The sequence below is a fragment of the Neomonachus schauinslandi genome, chromosome 5 (genome assembly GCF_002201575.2).
Source record: "Neomonachus schauinslandi chromosome 5, ASM220157v2, whole genome shotgun sequence".
Lineage (NCBI taxonomy): Eukaryota > Metazoa > Chordata > Mammalia > Carnivora > Phocidae > Neomonachus > Neomonachus schauinslandi.
Genome location: NC_058407.1, coordinates 132714598 through 132737046, shown reverse-complemented (window position 1 = coordinate 132737046; position 22449 = coordinate 132714598). Strand labels below are relative to the sequence as shown.

Below are 22449 nucleotides of genomic sequence, written 5' to 3'. Positions count from 1 at the left end.
TCAGGTCATGATCTTGGGATCCTGGGATTGAGCCCCGTATTGGGCTCCCTGCTTAGTGGGGAGTCTGCTTCTCCCTCTCCTTCTGCCCCTCCCCCCCACTCGTGTTTTCTCTCACTCAAATAAAGTCTTTAAAAAAAAAAAGAACGAAAGAAAGAAAGAAATTTGGGTGTCTTAGTCTGGTTGTCCCCCAGAATGTAGAACCTGAGGCAAGGCTTGTATGTAGATATTTTATCTGGGGAAATAAGGGACTAGGAAGAGGAGGAAAAATATGTTCCAGGGCAAGTTGTTGACTTGGCAGCTGGGCCTCTGAGGAGTCCTATAGAGCATCCTCACAGGCAGAGGAGGAGCAGTTTCCTCTACTGGCCCCATCCCCTGTTGGTCCAGATTCCCTGTAGGATATATATATACCCTCATATTTGTAGGTTGTACATTCAAGAAGCCCTAGGGCAGAAAGAGTGATTTGTAGTGCAACTAATCAAAGGGTAGCAGTAGGGAATGTGAGGAGGAGGAGGATACAAATGCTGTTTGATACTGTACACTCACTGTAGAGATGTGCTCATATACTCCTTTAAATCCCACCTGTCACAGAGGCCTCTGCGTCGTGGCCAGCTGCCATCTCTGCATGTTCTGACACAGAGGAACAAGCCACGCTGTCTGCTGCTACCCAGAGCCATAACTGAAGAACATCTTCCTCCTCTACCACTGGAATAGATTTCCTTCACCCTTGGCCACCACTTCAGTGGGTCTGAGTTACTTGCCCCACCTTTGTCCTTGAGGGGTCTGAGCCCCTAGTTTGTTTACCTTTTTTGAGTCTTGGTGACTACAGAGTCAGGTTGTACCTGGGAAACACCACATCTGGGAGTGATGATGAGAGGGACCAATTCTAACACCCCTTGATTCTTAGGACCAAGTATGATGGCTGTTGAGGACAAAGCACCATATATAGGCTGTTTCACATGTATCACATTCTGAAGGACAGTGTTCCAACACTGCAGAATTTTAACCGCGAGCTGCTGCAATAGCTACATCTTCAATAAACAATGCCATCATTCTGTTAAGCTGTCTGTTTCTGGATAATGGGGAATATGGAAGAACCAGTGGATCAAGTGATTATCTTTCCATTGTTGTAACTCCTTTGCTATAAAATGGGTCCTGAAGTCTGAGGCAGTGTTATGTAGTTGTGTAGGATCTCATGCAAGTAGAGCAGGCACTGTGCAAGCCCTTAGATGATGGTGTTGGCAGGGGCCCTTAAGATCGAGAAGGAAATTCAGCGTCCAGTGGAGATGGCCACTGTAGCAGGGGTGAATCACTGCCCACTGTAGAAGTAGGGTCTGATGTACTCAACTAGCCACCAAGTCTGCCCAGGGAATGGGACTATATGGCTGGATTTCAACATCATTTCTCAACTCCTGGCAGGTGCAGCATTCATCAGTGGCAGTGGTTAGGTCAGTCTTGGTAAAAGAGGGCCCCTGCTGGGGGACCCACACATACCCTTCATACCTGTGCTACAGCCACTCTTTGTGGGGCTCTTCCAGAAGTGCTGTGGTGATTTAGGAGAGAGACTTGTCGATATGCACAGGATAAATCATTGTTTTTATCTAGTGCCTCTGAGGCACTAGTACCTTTGTACTCTTGATAACAGGAGACAAAGATCCTCCCACGTTGTGCACAATCCATACGTCCATTTATATGCCTCTTTTCCAAAAATCCTCTCAGCCTTTTTTTTTTTTTTTTTTTTAATCTTGCTCGTTCCAAGCCCCTGAGCAGTTAGCCAAGCTATTCATCACTTCTCAGGAGCCTGTATATATCTGTACTTCATGCCCTTTCTCCCCCCCATATAAATTGGACGACTGCCTGCAGCTCTGCCTGCTGGAATTGTTTCCCTGTACCACTCTCCTTTAGGATTATCCCTAAATGGCACTGCAGTACAGTAGGGGGGTCCACAATAGTGCTCATAACAACAGATGAAGCTAATCTACCCAGGAATTAGGGCAAGTTTTTCTCCTCTATCAGTTGGTTACCAAGAACCACCCCCACTCCCACCACCAAATGAAGAATTGAAGGGCTACTATCAGAGTACTGGGACAGTTGGGGACATCTCTTTATGTAATTTACTTATGCCCTTTGGTCTTATTCAGGCCGAATTCCAAATAGACCATTTCCATCATATAATAGGTTGCCACTGTACCTGCCCAAACTTGTGACTTGGCAGGCTTGACCCTGTTCATTTTGGACAGCTCTGATTGCATTAGTCACATGATGTCCCGTGGGCAGGTCCTCAGTCTTCAGTAGGGCTGCTATAGCTATTTCCTTCCAGAAATCAGCAGGCTGTTTCCTGCCATGGAAAGCATAGCCTAGATTCAGAACCCTAGGGACCTGCATTGCGATTCTTTTCCTGGCTTTGCCAGAGACATCCCACGGCCTCTTTGTCTACCATAGAGACCTCTAGCTTTAGCAAATATGCTAGGTCACATAGTCTGAGCAGTATGACAGCTTGCACCACAGCCTAGACCTGCTACAGAGACTTCTGCTCTGGATTCCACTCAAAACTGTGCATTTGAGATGACTCCATTAATGGGTCAGAGCAGAATTTCCAAATACAGGTAAAGTCCTACCTAGTGCTGTGCCCCTTCTAGTGCTAGGGAATGCAGGTACAACAACTGTTCTTTACCTTGGAGGAGAGATCTCAGAAAGCGTCAGGCCATTGGACCTATTAAAACTTTTCTGATGTGGCAGCCCCAGAATTTTCATGGCATACATTTGACTTCCTAGGGTGTCCAGAATACTTGCCATTTCCTGCTCACCAAGTCCTGTTTGACTGATGTCATCAGTTTACTGGACTAACATAATGTTCTGTGGATCGCAACGTCCTTTAGGACTCTGACAGAACAGAAAAGTTAACAGCCTCAGGATATGAGATAGAAAGTGCTGTCCTTCCCACAGTAAAAGCTAACTACTTTTGATCTTCTTCACTAATGGGAATTGAAAAGAACACACAGACCAGATCAATAGCCATATACCAAATGCTAGAGGATGTCTTGATCTATTCCAGTAAAGGATCTACATCTTGCCCAATAGCTGAGATTAAGCCTACCACTTGAGTTAAGTTTACAGTAGTCCACTGTTAGCCATCACAGTCCATCTCATTGTAGGAGGCCTATAGATTAATTGAATGGAAATGGGGTGGAGACTATCACTCCTGCCTGCTGTAATTTTGATGACTATCTCTGTATTTTCCCTTGGTGTGCAATATTGCTTCTATTTATTATCCTGGCTCCAGTGTAGGGGCTAGAATTTCAGGGGCTCCCACTTGGCCCTTGCTGCCATAATGACTCTGAGAACATTATGAAAGTTACCAGCTGCTTTTTCAAAGCTTTTAAAGCAATTAACAGAAGCCAGCCAACTCTACAACCTTTGCAGTTGCTATCAACCCCCTATGTTGTTCATGTGCCACAACCGCTGTATGAGCCATTGTTTCACTCCATCCGTACCGATCAGTAACTATAGACCTTACACCATTTTTCCAATGAGGGACCCAGTTCCAGAATCTCATTCTGTGTGTCTATAGTCTCCAGGGCCAAGCTCAGTTTCAGTGTCCTAGCCAGGTTCCTTCCAGAAATCAGCCTGAGACGTGAGCTCATTGACAGTCTGTTTTGAGGTATGGTCCCAGGGAATGGGGAATTGAAACAGAAGGAGGCAGCTAATACCAAGTGTCTGCATTTAAGCTGGTCACCACTGGGCAACTGAGGCTTATTTTTGCTGGAACCTTCTGAAGAGCCATGTAAGATATACTGCAGAATTGTCTTGTGAAGGGACTGAAGAGGGAGCTTTTATCCACCAGCCCCTGTGCTCCATTAGTCAATGGCTACCCCATGGAGTGTTTATTTCTCACACTACCAGGTACCTGTGTAAATGCCACATTCCAGTATTCAAGAAGCCCAGAGTGGAAAGCAAGAGCGACCTAGTACAGCTGGTTGCTGGAGCAATGACTGAAGTAAAAATGGGCTGAGGAAACAGGAGGCTGGGCACAGGACACAGGACCATTTGTCTTCAGGTTTGGGCCTTAGCTGAGTTTCAGGGGCAAACGTGGAAAATCCCACTCAACATCCTGTTATACAAGCCTAAGCGATCTTATACTGGAAGTTACTTGCTATCCTATGTACTTGAGATAAAAGTCACCACTAATAGTACCAATACCCCATTTTATTTGCTGTTTGTATTATTATTGCAAAAAGAACCGTGGTTTTGTTAATACCAGACTTCTTAGCCTGTCAGGTATTCTGTTTATAGTCTTGCTAATAGTATAAAGATCCGAATTGATCTTTTTCCAAACCAAGCTCTTAGTAAAGCTTGGAGATAGTCAAATGTTTAATCCAGAAGATTTTTTAAAATTCAAATCTACACATAACTTCATTACCAACTTCTTTCATATTCATTGAGTCCAAATGTAACTGCCTTTTTGTTGTTTTAAAGATTTATTTATTTATGGTGGGGAAGGGGGTGAAAACTCCCCACTGAGCCCCGCTGAGCACAGAGCCAGCGGGGCTCCATCTCCCAACCAGGAGATCATGACCTGAGCCGGAACCAAGAATCAGACACTTAACCCACTGAGCCACCCAGGTGCCCCACCTTTTTGTTGTTTTTAACTAGTTACTAAATAAATTTGGAACTCTGGTGTTTTAGAAGTTTCATTTTGTTCATATTTGAATCAGTGCTTTTTTAGTAAGATTTAAAATTCTCTTTTAAACTGAGCTATTTTTAGTGAGATACATAGTAGTTATTTGTAATTTTAAATTCTAGAGGTTTTTTTTTTTTTTTTTAAGATTTATTCATTTATTTGAGAACACAGGCAGGGAGGAGGGGCAGAGGGAGAGGGTGAGGGAGAAGCAGACCCCCCACTGAGCAGGGAGCCAAGCTGAAGGCAGACAGATAATGGACTGAGCCACCCAGGCACCCCAAATTCTAGAGTCTTAAAGTAGAACATATTTTCTTGTATATAGAAAAAGCCCTTAAAATACTTCTGTGAACTGTGGCAACTTTTCATACACTTACATGATTTTTAAACATGTTTAATTTAGTAATAGAAAACATGAGAGCTACACAAGGGCTGAAGAAACAGATTGTACTGTTATCCATATTTCTCTGCAGATTAAGATTGTTTATGTAGTCATCTACATAAGGTCCTTATAAACAAAATTACAAAGCTGAGAAAAAGCAGGTTGGCAATTGCATTTCACAATATTACCTGCAGAGGGCAGCAGAGAGCTTAGATTTTGTTCTCTCTTTCCCATAATAGGGCTTTCCTCGCCTAATTTCCAGTTGCTTATGATTCCAGACAAAAGTAAATAAAAACAAATAATATCCAGACCAGAAAAAGTAATGATTATTCTTTAGCTCTAGTTTGTCTAAATTCCAGAATTCTGATTTCACCTTAAAAGGAGGAAAAAAGGTTGGTAGCCTTCCTCTATAGAAGGGAAGCAATGTTCTCTTTATCATCTTTGTATTTTAGGAAAGAAAGCATTGAAGACTCCATACAAGCAGAAGAACAGAGGTTATAACTATAACTGGTCTTTGGAAACCCATATTTTCCCCAAATCTGGTATCTTTTACAGAGCTTTATTATTATTCCTAGAAAACTCAGTTTTTAAGTTTATAAATTCTAGATTTTCTACACAAAGAAAAGATACTTAACCAATTTGTGCTTCAGTTATACGATTTGTAATATTTATAAGTCATGCTCTAATAAGCTGTGAATAACATTAAGCAATTGAATTAGGATCTCCTCTAAAACTGAAGCAGCAGGAACTATTTTATTATCTTTTTACTTAACTGCCTTGTTACAAAAAGGCTATAAGGCAAATAATCTCTCAACTTTTTTATGATTTCCTTCTCTGTAAAGTGTTCCCATTTATTTCACAAACACTAGCTGGGACCAGGAGACCCAACTCACAGAAGGCTGGCCTGCACCAGCTGTGCACCAAGTGTGCGCTGAACATGCTAACGGCGGTGCATTTCCCGTCTCACCTGGGGGCTGTGCTGTAACAGGAGTTGGTAGACCATACTCAAGCCTGTCCAGCCACTGATTAACTCTGCAGCTTTGGACTTGTTTCTTACACTGTCTGAGTCCCAGCTTCCTCCCTCTGTAAGATGGTCCTAATAACACATACTTCATAAAGCTGGCTAAGTAACACGCATGAGGCTCCTAGCACAGGGTAAGGACACAAATTTTCCTTTTCTTTTTTCACTGATGTTCTTCAGTTTCCTCCTAAGAAAACAGAGGAGGATGAGTTAATGACCTCAAAGGACCTGTTCAGCCCTCTGATTTTATGGAGCATTGTTGGTGTCAAGATCCTTTCAGGCTCATCACTCAGGGTGCTCATTGAACATCCTGTGTTCATTGTTGCTTTTTTAGATGCTATCTACAGTTGTCTAAATTATATTTGGACCACAACCCTGAACATTCAAAATGAAACGAAGATTTTAGGGTTGGTGAGTTGGGATTTTTGTGCTGTGACTATCACCATTAAACCCTATGTGGCTCCTGTAGGCTTTCAGCTTTTACATTTATAAGACTTGTCTCTCTACCTCTTGGGCCCTCAGCTAAAGGAGAGAAATGAGAGAAATCCCTTCTCCTTGGCCTTACCTCTTTCAGAACTAAATAGAAAAACAGTGGAAAGAGATAGAGATGTCAGGTAACAGACCCGTGAGATCACCCTAGCAGCTTCTTCCCTACTCTCCCTGAGTGTAAGGCCTGTATTCCCTTATGAAGCTCAGTGGCCATCAAGTATTGGCCTCACTTGCACCATTTTGAACCAATGAAACTAAACCAGTCTCCTGGGTTCTAGCCTCGCCTCTTTTTGAGGGCTTAGCAGGTCAGTGTTCTTATCTGTAAATTAAGGAACTGGCTCCGATGATCTCTAAGGTACTTCCACTTTACTGCTGTATATTCTGCACATAGTCAGCCATCCTTAAGGCCAAACATATCCACATATGTGTGATCAGGTGTGGTCAGGTAATAAAGGATAGATGATGAGATATAACCAATCACCATTATTTTTTTTTTTAAAGTCTCAGAGCAGTTGGGGTGCCTGGGTGGCTCAGTCGGTCAAGTGTCTGCCTTCAGCTCAGGTCATGATCCCAGAGTCCTGGGATCGAGCCCTGCATGGGGCTCCAGGGGAGTTTGCTTCTCCCTCTCCATCCCTCCCCGCTTGTGCGCGCGCTCTCTCACTCGCTCTCTCACTGTCTGTCTCTCAAATAAATAAATAAAATCCTTTAAAAAAAAAAAAAAAACAAGTCTCAGAGCAAAAAGATTAATTATCATCATCTTGAATACAAAATACATTGGTATTTATAGAGAAGCAGCATTGACGCTTCCTGTAAGAAGTTACACTGTCCTGCAAACCTTAGTAAATTGTTTTGTAGATTGTCATTTTAAATAGTCTGTGCTATTTATTCTGCTCTATTCACTCTTCAGCCTCCTTAGTTTATCTTCTGTCTTTATTCCACTGAACTAGCACACTCCAGGTCCTCATTAAACTTGTAATCACTAAGTCCCTGCATCTTTTCTTACCCTTCTTAATCTTTTTGCTGTAATTAACACCTTTTCTTCCCTGGCATCTTGCTATGTTTCTTTTCTGCTGACCATTCCTTTTGCAAAAATCTTTCTCCCTTGGCATCTCTCCAAAGTTAGATCCTTGGACCCTTGTTCTTTTTGTCCAGATTTTCTCTCCCAAGCATCTCATTCACTCCTAGTTTCCACTCTGATCCCCATGTATATGACTCCCCAGTCTAAATCTGCCCTCTGGCTTCTTTCAAGTCCTTGTCCAGCATCTCCAAGTTCTAGCTCAGTATTTTCATTTTCATGTTCTTCCACCACCTCAGTAGATCTAAAAATGAAACTCAGAAGTCTCTTTCAAAGCTCATTCTTCCTTATTTCTTTATATGTATTAACAGTTACCTCTCCTAACTTTAAAATTGTAGGCATCTTTGACTTCTCAGTGTGTTGCCCCTTGCATATATCCTTTTCCTTTCCCACTGACCCTACCTTAGGCCAACTTCTTGATAACTGATTGTGATTTTTGCATTATATTCCCAGTCATCTTTCAAACCATCTGATAGATCAGCTTACAACATAACTTCTGTTATCTCTCATGGGCTCAATAAAATCCTCTGCTCATCTGTCTACCCACAGCCCATGACCACAATCTGTGAGCTTACTCCTTCATGCTCTTCTGGGAAATCCTTGCAGTTTTCCCTTACTTGGGCCTATGAAGAACATAACATGGCCTTCCAGGCACCACTCAAATAACATCTTACAGTGTCTTCTCTAGCATCTTTTCCAGCCCCATCTCTGCTCAGAAGACTGCTAGAAGCTGCTTCTCCTCCTGAACTCCTGTGGCACTTACTAGCTAGCTGTACAACTTGGGAATTTTCAAAAGCTGTCTTTTATGAGTTATCTCTTTGTGTAGCCTCCTTTTACATAATGGTCTATTAGCACTTTAGGAGCAAATATGAAATCTATTTTTTATATCATCCACAGTATCTAGAATAGTGCCTCCTACATAGATTTTTCAGATTTCTCTGATCCTAATAAATCCTGAGAATAGAAATTTTTTTGCAAATTACTGGCATCATATCATTCATAGTAGTATATAGTGAAGATAAATCCTACCTTTCAAAATAGAATATAGTACATTCTGTTGAGGAAGAAAGTCTGCTTCTTAGCAGGCCTATCAAACCAACATGAGTGGTGCTTTTCCAAAGAAAGAATTTAGAGACTGTCCCTAATGCGTAAGTTGGGGCAAGTTACTTTACCTCTGTGGACCTCATTTCTCTACCTGTCAAGTGCAAGTTACCTTTTATTTTTTTTTTTTAAAGATTTTATTTATTTAACAGAGAGAGCACAAGCAGAGGGAGAGAGAGAGGGAGAAGCAGCTTCCCTGCTGAGCAAGGAGCCGGATGTGGGACTCGATCCCAGGACCCTGGGATCATGACCTGGGCCGAAGGCAGCCGCTTAACCGACTGAGCCACCCAGGCGTTCCGCAAGTTACCTTTTAAATAAGGCCTTTTGACTCTTTTAGGACTCTATCAAGATGAGTCATTTCAGAATAGAGCAGGATCCCATTATTCGAAATCACCTTTTTTGTATTTATGGTGTCAGATAGCAAGTTTTTAAAGCATACAGGAAAGATATGTGCCTCTCAGTCTGAGCAGTGCTGACGTTGAAATCTGAGGTAGCGCAGTTCTTGCCCCACAGCCCTGTGGGAGAGCCACCTGACCAACGGGGTGACCTGAAGTGTGCCCGCGGTGCCCGCTCTGCCGGTCGGTCCCAAGGGCGGAGTAAGGGCCTAGATGCTCTCACGGTGGTGAATATGCTCGCACTAAAAGGTTCCTGAGTAACCAGGCTTTTCTTTGGTTATCTGACTTAGAGCTTTCTTAACCAACTGAGCCACCCAGGCGCCCTGGTTATCTGACTTAGAGCTTTCTTACTTGAAGTTGTCAAGTTTCCGCCACTGAATTCCTTTCTAGGTGATAGGGTTTTAGAGAAAAAGTATCCCTGTCTGTGGCGGAGTACCAGAGTAGGTAACCTAGATAAGCAATTAGTTTCCCTTCCGGAATGCTTTTTAAGCCAGGAAAAGCCTTACATTAACCTAAGGTTTCCTTGAGCCTTGAGTTGCTGTAGAAATTCCAAACCTCTTAGAAAGAGCTTTCTCCTGCAGGAGGCAAGGGAGAAGCCTCGATGTGCGGGTGTCAGTTAAGCGCGGTCACGTGTCCGCAGGCCCCGCCCCCGGAGCCCCGAGGTCTGGGTGGATCGCGCCGCTGCCGCAGAGCAGTCGGCACGGCGCGAGGGAGAGGCAGGGGCCGATGGCTGCCTGGGGGGCCGGGCGCTGGAGGGGAAGCCTGCCTGCCGGTGGTGCCTCGCTGTAGGGCGTGCTCGGCTCCCAACGACTGTGAGGGTTTGCGGGGGCACTGGGGGAAGCATGGTGGCTCATGACGAGATTGGAGGTCTCCTGCCCATCAAGAGGACTATACGAGTCCTGGACGTTAATAATCAGTCCTTCAGAGAACAAGAGGTAAGACCAAAGGAAGGTTTTCTGATTCCACGGAACTTTGTAGATTTTTCAGTTTATTAACAGGATGATTCTAAACTTAACTTTCTATCTCACTGCGTGTTAAAATGTAGGACTTCTGATTTCTATGCAGGTTTGAAATGTGTCTGCCTCTATTGTAGAGGTTTAGGAACTACTGTATGGATAGGTTTATACATAGCATAGCTTGAGTGTACACAGATTTTAAATGTGTATGCTACTAAATTTGGTTAAATTGGTCACATTTCTGATGCTTAATACATTGTTCTTTTTATTTTTTTTATTTTTTTTTTTTTTTTAAAGATTTTATTTATTTATTTGACAGAGAGAGACACAGCGAGAGAGGGAACACAAGCAGGTGGAGTGGGAGAGGGAGAAGCAGGCTTCCCGCCGAGCGGGGAGCCCGATGCGGGGCTCGAACCCAGGACCCTGGGATCATGACCTGAGCCGAAGGCAGACGCTTAACGACTGAGCCACCCAGGCGCCCCGTACATTGTTCTTTTTAACTTGCACTTATATTACCTAGTCTGAGGAACTGCCTTACGGGGTAAAAGGAAAATAAGAATCCCTTCCTTCCAAGTTCACACTAGTGAACAAATGGCAACTAAAATGCTGTCAGACCTAGTGCTTGTTTTTATTTTTCTTTCCACATCTAATAAGTTTATTTTGTGCAACTTTGTTTTTTTGTAAAGGAAAATATGTTAAAATATTTAAACCACCAAACCATTATTTAGATTACTTCTCCCCTCCTTGCTTTAATTTTCTAAAGTCATTATGGTTTTTAAAAGTCTTTATGAACACTTATCAAAATAAGTCAAGTGATTTTTGTGCCATTTCATTTAATTTTGACAGTTGATTTAATACTATATGGATATTCTATTTGTACTGCTTACCCTAGGGTACATACTACATTATCACCTAGGGGACAGAAATAGTGTTCCTGTGTTCAATTAACTATATACTTCTTATCTTGATTGTGGTGATAGTTCTGTGGCTATATATTTGTATCAAAACTTACCTAATTATACATTTTCAATATGTGCAGCCTGTTGTATACCTCAGTAAAGCCCTGTATCGTACATACACACACCTTCTGGTTGTTGAAATAGCTGCCATCTTTAGGAGTTATGCTTTCATTTGGTATAATTTAACTTTGGTTTTTGTTTTTCTGTTTGGTTTTGGCTTTTGCTTTTATGTTTCAGTTTTCTCAAAATGTGTAAGCATTTCCTTTGAGTAGGGCAAGTCATACATGGTCATCAGTGTAAATATTGAAACTGATCATCTTTTGGACCATCAGGAACTAGTCTTTTTTGGTTGGTATCAGGCATTGGCCATGTTTCTGGCATACCTTTATTCCAAAGATTTAAAACACTGGGAATGTTGTCAGGTTCTTAGTAGTAGCAATAACATCCTTAAATAAATGACTAAATTTGACTATTTCTATTACTAAGTAGAAAGGGAAGAAATCCTATGTAATCATAACTCTTTTTTTTTTATAAATGTTTTTATAAATGTTTTTTCTTTTTTCTTAAAGTTCTTGCTAAAGAGAGAAGATTATGTATCCAGTAACCCAAACAAATAAGCCCAAATATATACTGGGGTTTTTTTTTTTCTTTTTAACTACTATTTATTTATTTATTTATTTATTTATTTAACTAACTAACTAACTAACTAACTCTGTACCCAGTGTGGGGCTCAAACTCACAACCCCAGGATCAAGAGTCACATGTTCTACTGACTCAGGCAGCGAGGCGCCCCTATACTGGTCGGTCTTTCTTTCTTTCTTTCTTTCTTTCTTTCTTTCTTTCTTCTTTCTTTCCTTCTTTTCTTTCTTTCTTTCTTTCTTTCTTTCTTTCTTTCTTTCTTTCCTTCTTTCCTTCTTTCTTTCTTTTCTTTCTTTCTTTTCTTTCTTTCTTCCTTCCTTCCTTCCTTCCTTCCTTCCTTCCTTCCTTCCTTCCTTCCTTCCTTTCTTTTCTTTCTTTTTTTCTTTTTTTTTTAAGTGTCTTGATTTGGTTGACTATAGAAGAGACCCTCCTAGCCTACCCTCTTTCATGACATCATTAGTAGCAAAAAAGTTCTTACCAAAAAAACCTGCGTTCACAACAGTTTTTCCGTGCTTTTGTTTTTATGTGCAAGATACATCCCAGTAAAAGACTTAAAATCCATCTTAACAATTTTCGTTTACAACTGGATTAGTAAAATAAATTGATTAAAAAGTTGGCCTAAAAGCAGATACCCTAAAATAATGCATGTGATTGCCTGGCTAAACTAGGTAGTCTGGTTAAAACCTAACCTAAACAAACAACATAAATTTATGTTAGAGGTATTGGGGTATTTTTCCATCTCTGTGAACTTTGGCCCTGGTGAAAGATTGGCTACAAGAGAAAGTTCTGGTGTATGGAAAACTTGTTGGTATTCCTTATTTATTCTCATAGATGTCCAGAGTATCTTTTGAGGAGAGTATATAGTTTCACCATCTGCACTGCTCTCTAAGCTTTTTGTATTCACCATGACACTGTTAACAGGACTCCAGAACAGAAACAACAGCAGCAACAAAACCATTTTGTAAGCCTTATTTTAAGTGGTAAGAGAGGTAGACTTCTACCCCTCTCTCCCTTCCTCACCTCCAAACACTGTACCTGCATCCTGTGTGTGCAAAGTGGCAGGTGTGGGTGTAACACCAGTTCTCGAAAAACTTTGGCTTTGAAATAGTTTTGTGACAGTGCAAATGTTTAGGTTCTTAATAACCAAACCAAGATCATCCAGATGATTCATCTGGATCTCTAAAGAAAAACTCCTTTTGGTTATAGCTTACATAGGTGGAATCCTAACCTGTGTTTTAAAAGAAATTTTTGTCCCAACCTTTAAGGTGACCCTATAATATAATAGATGACTGCCTAATCCATATCACTTTGCCACAGAAGTTTCCTCTGTGTGATATTTTTTTCTCAAATACTGTATGTGTATCCTAAGGTTAGAAGTGAACCATCTTCAGCTTTACATTTCAGTCACTTTTTAAGTTATTAAAATTTTTCATACTCTTGAAATACATCTGCTGAAAGTTTGTGTTCTGTCTCCTAAACATTCATCACATATATCCTTTTAGTAAGGCAGTAAGTAGGGCCTTTACTTTTGGATCCCCAAAAACATGTGTGAAAAGTACAGAGGTATCCACCCCCCACCCCACCCCCATTTCCTGATTTAGTACTGCACTTACTTACAGGGCATTTGAAGAGTCTCGTGCTCTAGTGACTGAGCTAGCCGGGAGCTCTTACCAAGACCGTTTAGATTAGATAAACTCCTAAGACTGCCATATCCTTTGTGAAGATGGGAGATAGATGGCTTTCTAAAAGACTGTAGAACATACTTAACCACCAAATACTGCTCAGTGTAAATGTCCTGCCACCCTAAATGGACTGCAGAAACAAAATCCATATTAATTTCAGAAAGATGTTTTAGATATATTTAACATTTAACTATCTAAATCTAAATTCTGTAGTTTTAACTTTAAACATCACATAATTTTGAGTTACCAGGAAATCAGTAGTTGAACAGTAACTGATGCTATAAAGATAAGAATTTTTTATCATTAACGTGATTTAATATAATAAAATAGATCCAAAAATCTTTTCCTCCCATCCAAACTAACTTTTCAAGTTCACTGGGAAGAGCACATTTCCAAAGACGTTTTAAGTTGAAATGATTCATCTTGTGACTTATTAGGAAGTCAACTTTGTTATGTTTTAAACAGGGAAGAGGAATTAACCTCTGTTTCCAAAAAGTAGAACAGAACTTTCTGACAACTGCTTTGTTTCTAGTTAGCGTTGGCATATCTTACTTTGTGAGGAGGTAATTCTATCTCCACTCAAACAGAAGACTCTTTGTACTGTCTTTACTAAATAGAAAGGAATGCCTTCTGCCAGACCTTCTGCCCATGCATGTGTCACTTCAGTCTTGCACAGATGTATGTTGTAAAGGCATCTGCACATGTCCTTGGCCACACAGTGTGTCATTTTACTACGTATCTTGAAGGTTTCTTTTTTAGTTCATTTAACATTTGCATATTAGTGGTTTTATATTCAAAGTTTTACTTCGGGGTTAATTATTTTGGTGGGAGAGAGTTGATCTACAACTCTACCTCTTAAGGCCTTCAAAGATCTGAGCTGGTTATCTGCCCAGTCTCTTTACTTAGTAAGTCACGTTCCCTTCTGATAGGAATGTGTACCTTTAGGAGCTGTAATAGGCCTTGCGTCATTGAAGATTCAAATCATGGAAGGTTCTTTCCAGAGAATTGTAACTCTTTCAGCCATTTTATTCTTAAATTATACTAAGGGGACGATTTTTACTCCCATTTTCTCACACCTTACTTTTTTATATGACATTAGTCATATCAAAGAATTTTTAGAAAAAATGTTTCATCTGTCATTTTTAAATGGTAATTTTATTTTTACGTGTTATCTTTATTTTATTTTTAAGGTGATTTTTAATTATATATCCTTCTGAATTATCAGAATTATTTTGTCAAGTATGCCACAATTGTCAAAAGCACCAAATACAAATAAATATATTCCTTAGACATGTAAAAGACAGACCTGATATTCTTTATTTCAGTAGCTGTAGGAGTCACCTAATGCTATACCTCCATTTCCCTAGCAGTAAAATTAGAATGTGATGTGTAAAGTTTTGAGATCCTTGAATGTTTAAGTGATGTGTTTACTAACCTATTATTTTTGAGACAATATGTGTAGAATAACTATTTCTTCTCAACTTGTATACGTTTTTCCTTTAAGTTAACAAATTAAATGTTTGAGAGAGAACCTAATTATTCATAAATCCCAGTGTTTATGTAGTAAGTGGAAATATTTCTAAGAATGTTAGTAATAGCAGAAACTTAGTGTGTTGCAGGCATTGTTCAAGCCACTTAAAAGTATCTTATTTAATCTTCATAACAACTTTATATGAGAAGGTCTAATATTAACCGCATTTTACAGATGAGAAGACTGAGGCCCAGGATATTCCCTAGCAAGTGCTAGAACCAGGATTTGGACCCAGTCAGTCTGATCCCAGAGCCCGAGTTCTCGCCTAACCCTGTCCTGCCTGTGCTTAAATACCTCCCGTGACAGGGATGCTCTGCCTTCAGAGTTGGCCCGTTCCAGTGGCAGATATGTTCATTTAAAAGCTATTCTCTAATTGAAGTACTTAAGAATGAAATGATACGATGTCTGGGATTTGCTTTAAAATAGATGAAACATTCTCACACCAAAAACTACTGAAGCTGAGTGATAAGTCCATGGGATCCATTATGCTATTTTTCATTTTTGTGTATGTTTGAAATTTTTCATAATAATCAGGTACTTTTTAAAAGTGACTCTATATTAAACTAAAAAGTTATATAGGATTCTGGAATCTAATGTCTTTGTTTTCATTTTAGTTTCTCTTCTGTGTAGTGATAATATTTGTTCTGTTCTCAAAGTGATATTCAGCTGGTCTTTCTCATACCATTAATTTTTTTAATAATTTACTGTTACTCAATAGGGTTCTTAGTATTTTAACAATAAAGGACAACATTCATTTTCAGAGTGTCCTGTTTCTCTATTTTATAATGTACCAGTATTGGTTTTTGAGAGTGTTCAACTTTGTCCAAACTTGTTTGAAACCACTACACCTAAACACACATTTAGTGTAACCTGTTTTTGTTTTTATAGGAGCCAAGCAATAAAAGAGTTCGACCTCTCGCTCGGGTCACATCCTTGGCAAATTTGATCTCTCCTGTAAGAAATGGAGCAGTCCGACGCTTTGGTCAAACAATTCAGGTGAGCAAGGGATGGGGCTGGAAGGTGAGTAACGTAGTAAGGGGGCTTTTTACAGAAGCCTAAAATTTGTATTTTCCTTTGAGCTGTACAAACAGTTTTACACTATTATATTTAAACATAAAATTTTTTTTAACATGCTAGTAAGGAATATTTTTACTAGAACAGTATTTATATTTATATAAATACATTATATTAAGTTACATCTTCTTTCAAAGCAGAGTTTTAGATAGTTTTTATTCCCAAAAACATAATTTTGGCTGATAAATATTTTAGAATGTTAGATTGAAGCTTGGACAAATGATTGTCTTATGTGTTGAGAAATTCTCAGAACTTCGTTTTTAATTTGTCTATTTTTTTAAGAAAAAGGAATAATTACTATATCCTTTGAATCTCTCTTTTGTTCACCTCTTTTTTCTTTCTTTTTTTTTAATTTTTTTATTTTATTTTAAGTCATTTACCCTTCGTGGTGACAGCAGATCCCCGGCTTCTGCCCAGAAGTCATCAAGCAGATCCACAGTTCCAACACCTGCCAAAAGGAGAAGCAGTGTCCTGTGGTCAGAGATGTTAGATGTCAGTATGAAAGAGTCTTTAACTACCAAAGAAATCAAACGTCAGGAGGTAAGCTGGCATTCAGTAGCAAGGCCATATGTATTGGCTTATACTAAAAAAAAAAAATTGTCCCTGTTTTTTAAAACATGTTTTGTCAGAAGAATAGCAGACTAATGCCTGAGGCAAAAATCAGCAGCATTTTAATATCTCAGTGGTAATCCACAACACATTGTAATGAATTGTGGTCATCAGAGTTAACTCTAATGGAGTAAAGTTGTAAAACATGGCATCCTCTTATTTGAGACTCCATTTTGAATTACAGTTTTCAGACGGAATCACTTTAAAAAACACTCTTCAAAATGTCAGTTAAATAATTAATGATAAATATCAATTGCATATAATTTTCCTTTCTCAAAGGAAGGAATGACCTATAATGTTTGCTGGATCTTTTTTTTCTTTTTAGGCAATATATGAAATGTCCCGAGGTGAACAGGATTTAATTGAGGATCTCAAGCTTGCAAGAAAGGTCAGTAAATAACTTTTTATCACATGCCCTAGTTTTAAAAAATTATATTTCACAAGTTATAAACTTCTATATGGCTTTAAATCTCTTCAAATATGAGTATCAGTAAGAGAATCTGTTTGGGTATTAACATATACTTTAGTTTCTTTTATGTATAACAAATAGAACCCACGCTTAGCTTTTATATAGTTAGTCATGTTTGCGTTCAAGGAAGGTCTCTCATCATGTTTTATTTGCTTGATCTTTTTGGGTGACGTACTTCTCCCCTTCTGATAGGCCTACCATGACCCTATGTTAAAGCTGTCTATTATGTCAGAAGAGGAACTCACCCATATATTTGGTGATTTGGACGCTTACATACCTCTCCATGAAGGTAAGATATGCTATTTAATTTTCATTAGTATCTGAACAGCATTAACACAAATTAGTGTTGTTGTTGTTGTTTAAGAGAGGGCAAGCCGGGGGGGTGGGAAGGGGCAGAGGGAGAGAGAATCTCAAGCAGGCTCCATGCCCGGGGCAGAGCCCGACATGGGGCTTGATCTCACGACCCTGCCATCATGATCTGAGCTGAAATCAAGAGTCAGATGCTTAACCGAGTGAGCCACCCAGGTGCCCCAACACAAGTTTTTTTGAATCTAAACTTCTAATTTAGTGCTGAATTATTTTTTTAAATAAATTTGTTATTGGTATTCCTGCTTTTTTGCATTTCAGATTTGTTGACAAGAATAGGAGAAGCGACCAAACCTGGTGGAACAGTGGAGCAAATTGGTCACATTCTTGTGAACTGGGTATGTAGTGAGTTGCTTACACCAGATAGTTTTATACATATATGCCGTACTCGTCATTTGTGTTGAATAGCAGATCTATTTGATCTAGTAACTAAATTCTAAAAACAGATAAACAAGGCATTAAAACTGAACAAAATTATATAGCTGTAAGAAGTTACAGTGTTTAAAAAAATACTTCATGAATGATAGGGATTTATTTGTTTTAAAAATATATTCCTCTTTAGACAGAATTCCCACATTATGTGTTTTGTTCCCTTAGTTAACATTTGAGTGCCTGCTAGATGCTCGGTGCTTTTCTAGGAGGGACCACGGGGGATTCAGTGGTGAAAGACGTCTCCACATTGATAATCTAGTGAGAGGATAATCAAGTACATAAGCAGTCTCAAGGTTGGTGATGACTGTGGTAGAGGAACTCAGGTGCCCTGAGAATATAGAAGACTAGCATCTAACTGAGGCTGGGAGAAAGTAGAAGTCATGGGTCTTTAGTTGGATTTAGTCAAATTATAGGGAAATTAGAAAAGGACATTCTGATGTTGGCTCAGAACACTACCCTACCCCTGTTATCATCTGCAAGGAAATTTTCACAGCTTGTTTAAACTTTCAGAATTAGCTGTAAGTTTTGTGTTTGTTTTCACAAAAACACATATCATACCATGTTTTCTCTTATTATTCTTCAGTTGCCAGGCTTGAATGCTTACAAAGGCTACTGTAGTAACCAGCTGGCAGCCAAAGCTCTTCTTGATCAAAAGAAACAGGATCCACGAGTCCAAGACTTCCTCCAACGATGTCTTGAGTCTCCCTTCAGTCGAAAACTAGATCTTTGGAGCTTCCTAGATATTCCTCGAAGTCGCCTGGTCAAATACCCTTTACTGTTAAAAGAAATTCTTAGACACACTCCAAAAGACCACCCTGATGTTCAGCCTCTGGAGGAAGCTGTAAGTCCAGTAAATTATTTGTACATTTTTCAAGTTTGTATATTAGCTTGCCTTAGAAAGGTATACAGTGATACTCTCAAATCTTACGCATAGTGCAGCATGGTGAAACGTTCTGTTTTGTGAAGTACCCAATACGCTAGTGCACTAAGCAATAGAGACGTAACGCATTTTATATTTATATTGTAATCAAAAGACTAGATTCTAATATCTGATCTCTTCCACTAGCTAGCTGTGTGACTTCAGGCAAGTCACCCAATTTGGCTGAGGCTGTTTCTTCATCTGTAAAATGAAGGGACTGACTGAATTATCTGATTTCTAGAGTCCCTTCAAACTTTTATTTATTTATTGACAGAGAGAGATAGCGAGAGAGGGAACACAAGCAGGGGCGGGGAGTGGGAGAGGGAGAAGCAGGCTTCCCAGTGCACAGGGAGCCCAATGCGGGGTTCGATCCCAGGACCCTGGGATCATGACCTGAGTCAAAGGCAGACGCTTAACGACTGAGCCACCCACACGCCCCAGTCCCTTCAAGCTTTTAAAATCCTGTAATTTTAATATCATGTTTTAGCCCTACAGGGAAACAGCCCTGCTGAAAATGCCTCATTGATTTCTTGATAATTTTTAGATACTGATAATACAAGGAGTTCTCTCTGATATCAACTTGAAGAAAGGTGAATCAGAATGCCAGTATTACATTGACAAACTGGAGTATCTAGATGAAAAGCAAAAGGATCCTAGAATTGAAGCAAGCAAAGTATTGCTCTGCCATGGGGAGCTGAAAAATAAAAATGGACATGTGAGTGTATTTTCACACTAACTAATATGAAGTGAGCTATTACTTTCATCTTCCTACCTTGTTTAATTTTTTCTGCGTAAGTCATGAAGCAGGTTTTAAAATAAATTCATCACACAGTGAAAGGTTACTGGTTTTTATTTTATGTTAACAGCTTTGATAAAGCAAACTTTGGTTTCTTTTGTGACAGAATGACTTAAATGTCTTGGTAGAAAATGGTTTATACTTTATTTTTTAGTTTTGAAGCATAAATCAACTTGTTTGGCTAGGGGTTCCTTTAAATTATTAGTTTCATAATTAAAAAGCGTGTCCTCCAAAAAATTTTTCGAAGTTTATAGTAATGGAAGTAGCTTTTAGCACTACTAACCAATTTTTACAGTAGATTGAATGAAAGCAAACTTATTTTTTAAATATTAATTATAAAAGTATCTGCTAGAACTAAATGTAAGCATGGAATTTTTTTTTTTTTTAAGATTTATTTATTTACTTGAGACAGAGAGCACATGAGCTGGGGGAGAGGCAGAGAGAGAGGGAGAGAGAGAGAGAATCCCAAGCAGGCTCCATGCCCAGTTTGGAGCCAGATGTAGGGCTCGATCTCATGACCCTGAGATCATGACCTGAGCCACCCAGGCACCCCATGGAATGGTATTTTTGTTTCATTGGGTGCTTTTCAGAAAGAAGCCCAATTTTTTTTTAAGTTTTTATTTTAATTCCAGTTTGTTAACATACAGTGTGATATTAGTTTTAGGTGTACGATATAGTGATTCAACAATTCCATACATCACCGATGCTCATCACAAGTGCTGTCTTTCACCCCCATCACCTATTTCCCCCTCCCCGCCCCAGAAGCTGTATTTATAAGTTGAGGTTCTTTTTGGAAAAAGTTGAAACCTGACATCTCTGATTTCTATCTTGAAGCCTGATTGTCCTATAAAGGCTTACATTTGTATGGGACAAAATAGAACCATTAACATTTTTAGCAGCTTGCATTTTTTAATCCTTATTTTGTTAGAAAGCTATGGTATACAATACTGGTGTTCCCAGACATGTTACTACTGGTAGGTCTTTGTGGTGCCTAGCGTTTACTCAGCTGCTGCTTAATCTAATGTTACACACTGATAAAAACAGGTTTTATATAGTCTGAGATTAGAAAAGCTCTCCAGGTAGAACATGCATAGCCTTGAAATCATGGTCTTTATGAGGTCATTTGTAAGGATGACTTCAATCACTTAAAATCACAAAGTTTCACATTTAGGACGTATTTGTTTCTTGTTTCTCCAGAAACTTTACATATTCCTGTTTCAAGACATTTTGGTTTTGACTCGGCCTGTTACACGAAATGAGCGTCACTCCTACCAGGTTTATCGGCAGCCAATCCCTGTCCAAGAGCTGGTCTTGGAAGACCTGCAGGATGGAGATGTGAGGATGGGAGGGTCCTTTCGAGGGGCTTTCAGCAACTCAGATAAAGGTAAAAATATAAGCTTTAAAGTAGTTTACATAAACAGAAACTCAGAACCTAAGTGAATTTAGTTTTAATCTTTAAGAATTCTGTCCCTACACAAAAAACTGTAAATGAAATGGGTTCCGTTGTCCTGTACCTGTTCCACTCCCTGAAACAGTTGTCAGGCGCTTTGGTGCTCTGACACCAGCAGGTGCATCTAACAAGTAACGGGTAGGCCTTATTGAATGTATCTGCCTGATAGATGGGCCTGGGATAAAAACACCCCCGCCCATATTAGGATAGTATGCTGACTCTATTTTACAATAAACTCTATAAAAAGCCTTTTTTACATTTTTTATTCTTCTAGCTAAAAATATCTTTAGAGTTCGCTTCCAAGACCCCTCTCCAGGCCAGTCCCACACTCTGCAGGCCAATGACGTGTTCCACAAACAGCAGTGGTTCAACTGCATCCGTACCGCCATTGCTCCTTTCCAGCAGGCCACCAGCCCGGCCGAGCTGCAGGGTTTGCCAGAGCTCCACGAGGAGTGCGAGGAGAACGACCCCTCTGCCGGGAACGTCCGAGCCCTGAGAAGGGCGTCCACGGTGTCTAGTGGGACTCAGGTCCAAGTTGCTGGAGACGCTTCAGAATGCGGCTCCCCAGTGCACACAGCAGGTGACACGAAGAGTGTGAAATTTCACCAAACGCAGTCTAGCTTCCGAAAAGCAAGAGACAAAGCCCAGTGCAGTGGCAAACAGAAAGAGACTCTGGTATAAAGGAAGTTCTGTGTATTAACTGGTGGAGAGACTGTTTATTTATAAATGTGTACAGTTTGTTTTTTCTTGTAATGTGAGCGTGGGAGCATTGCAGGGCTACTTAATACCAGTCTTAACATTTTCTATGTTTTTGGTTGGTTTTGGTGGTGGTTCCTTTTTTTTTTTTTTTTTAAATGGCAGCTAAAGATACATGCAGATTACTGTTATACTGTAGCCTTTTTTTTTTAAGATGTTTTCCCCAGATATTTAGAACATGCAAGCCTGGTATTTTTAATCAAATGAAATATTTATGAAATGGATGTTCTCTTTTTTCTGCATTCATTATGACTTTCTAATACCAACCAATTGTGATATTTAAAATATTTGCCAAAAACTAAAGTTTTGCAAATACTGGGATTTTACCAGTGTTTTTCTGATAAACTTTGTGTGCAGAATTTGAAATTGTAGTATTGGCACCTAAAATCATCATGCAATATATGCTTATGATTTCAGAACTTAACACTGAAACATAAAGTCCTTGGAGAACAAAGCATAAAACTTAGTAAGTTTTCCATTTTATCAACTGGAATGCCTTATATTTGTTTTTCACTGCACATTCCTCGTTTTTCATCCATTTAACCTGCCAATTATTTAATTTTTTTAATTTGTAAAGTAGTTTTTAGTATCTGCTTTTATTTTTTTACTTCGATGCCTTTGCCTTTTCAAATTGGCATGTCTTTAAAGTATTTTTCTTCTTTGATTAAAAATG

General features: G+C 39.5%; 1 protein-coding gene across 3 annotated transcripts in view; it reads left to right on the top strand.

Annotated features, from left to right (window-relative positions):
- NET1 (neuroepithelial cell transforming 1) overlaps window positions 1-21882 on the top strand; it is a 61769-nt gene extending 39887 nt beyond the window's left edge. The window contains exons 1-10 of one of the 3 annotated variants that reach the window (XM_021696689.2): window positions 9844-10073; window positions 15794-15901; window positions 16352-16519; window positions 16914-16976; window positions 17250-17346; window positions 17685-17761; window positions 18439-18696; window positions 19319-19489; window positions 20768-20954; window positions 21295-21882. In XM_021696689.2, the coding sequence (XP_021552364.1) occupies window positions 9981-10073; window positions 15794-15901; window positions 16352-16519; window positions 16914-16976; window positions 17250-17346; window positions 17685-17761; window positions 18439-18696; window positions 19319-19489; window positions 20768-20954; window positions 21295-21701 (1629 nt within the window). In that variant the 5' untranslated portion in view covers window positions 9844-9980 and the 3' untranslated portion in view covers window positions 21702-21882. Of the gene's footprint in view, window positions 1-9843; window positions 10074-15793; window positions 15902-16351; window positions 16520-16913; window positions 16977-17249; window positions 17347-17684; window positions 17762-18438; window positions 18697-19318; window positions 19490-20767; window positions 20955-21294 lie in introns of those variants that run through there. The other 2 variants (XM_044915550.1, XM_021696690.2) reach the window with 2 other exon arrangements.
- The last annotated feature ends 567 nt before the right edge of the window (window positions 21883-22449 follow it).